The sequence below is a fragment of the Kryptolebias marmoratus genome, linkage group LG2 (genome assembly GCF_001649575.2).
Source record: "Kryptolebias marmoratus isolate JLee-2015 linkage group LG2, ASM164957v2, whole genome shotgun sequence".
Classification (NCBI taxonomy): Eukaryota; Metazoa; Chordata; class Actinopteri; order Cyprinodontiformes; family Rivulidae; genus Kryptolebias; species Kryptolebias marmoratus.
In genome coordinates this window covers 253607-254730 of record NC_051431.1, presented here as the reverse complement: position 1 = coordinate 254730, position 1124 = coordinate 253607, and the positions used below count along the sequence as shown (strand labels likewise).

At 42.9% G+C, this 1124-nt stretch overlaps 1 protein-coding gene across 1 annotated transcript in view; it reads left to right on the top strand.

Annotated features, from left to right (window-relative positions):
- The window catches only part of nyap2a (neuronal tyrosine-phosphorylated phosphoinositide-3-kinase adaptor 2a), a 17325-nt gene that overhangs the window by 7099 nt on the left and 9102 nt on the right, over positions 1-1124 (top strand). Inside the window, exon 5 of the mRNA XM_037979281.1 lies at positions 592-728. Within this exon, the coding sequence (XP_037835209.1) occupies positions 592-728 (137 nt within the window). The remainder of the gene's footprint in view (positions 1-591; positions 729-1124) is intronic.

Sequence of the window (1124 nt, the reverse complement as noted above, 5' to 3'; positions counted from 1 at the left end):
CCTGTTATTTGTTAAACAAAGAAATGATGAGGTGTGGCTGGAGTCTGCAGCTGCTCTCCAGCTTTTCTCCATCAGTTTCCTGTTTAGTTTTTTGTTGAGCGTTCACAGAAAACACAACATGAAGATCTGCTGCAGACAGCAAGTTCTGGTACCATAAGCCCGTCTGAAACCAGTCGGTCCTCTCAGGAACATTTGGATCTGAGTAACCTGCTGAAGATCTGACTGTTGTTGTGACTTGGATCAGTCAGAGAGGATGAAGCAGCTCAAACTTTGGAAAAGTTAATGAGCTCTCTAGCAGCAGTTTTAGTGCCTACTGAAGCTGTTAATATATTGATTTTATATCATTTTACTGTTACTAGATCCAGCTTTTTGTCTGACCTGATACGCTCACATCATTTCCAGCAAACATCTTACACTTAGATCCAGTTAGAGCAGATCTAATTAGAAATCAGAATGGTGAATGTTCCTCCTCTTCTTATATTTGTCTCTGTTTGTTACTGTTTATGGATCTGTAGGAGTTTATGTACAAAAAAATGTAATAAATCAGAATATTGAATGGCTTTATCATCTTTTTATTGTCTGTTTTTTTCCCTCTGCAGGAGAGTGCAAGTCTCTGCCGAGACATGAGAGTAAAGACAGGGATGGACAGTTGAGTCCAGTGTCCAGCAGGATGGGGAGGTCGTCTGTCAGCCCCACTATGATGCTGTCAGGAGGAGGAGGAGGAGGAGGTGAGTCAGACGGCCATGTCAGTTTGAAGTAGGTCAGCAGGTGTCTGAAGACTGAACCGTCGGGTCAGGACGTCAACAGGAAGACGAAGACTGCCGGCTCAGATCGAGTCACAAAGGTTCTGAGTCTGTAAACCAACGAGGCACATGTGTTTGTTCCAGAACCTTCATGGATCCACAAAATGCTTATTTTTAATTCCCTCCTCATTAGTTTTCTTTTAGTTTTCTGTAAAAAGAATAGCTTTTATCTAAAATTCTACTTTAAACATGAGCTAACTTAAATTTATTTTCATTATCTGTCTGTCTGTCTGCCTGTCTGTCCGTCCGTCCGTCCGTCCGTCCGTCTGCCCGTCTGTCTGTCTGTCTGTCTGTCTGTCTGCCTGTCTGCCTGTCTGTCTG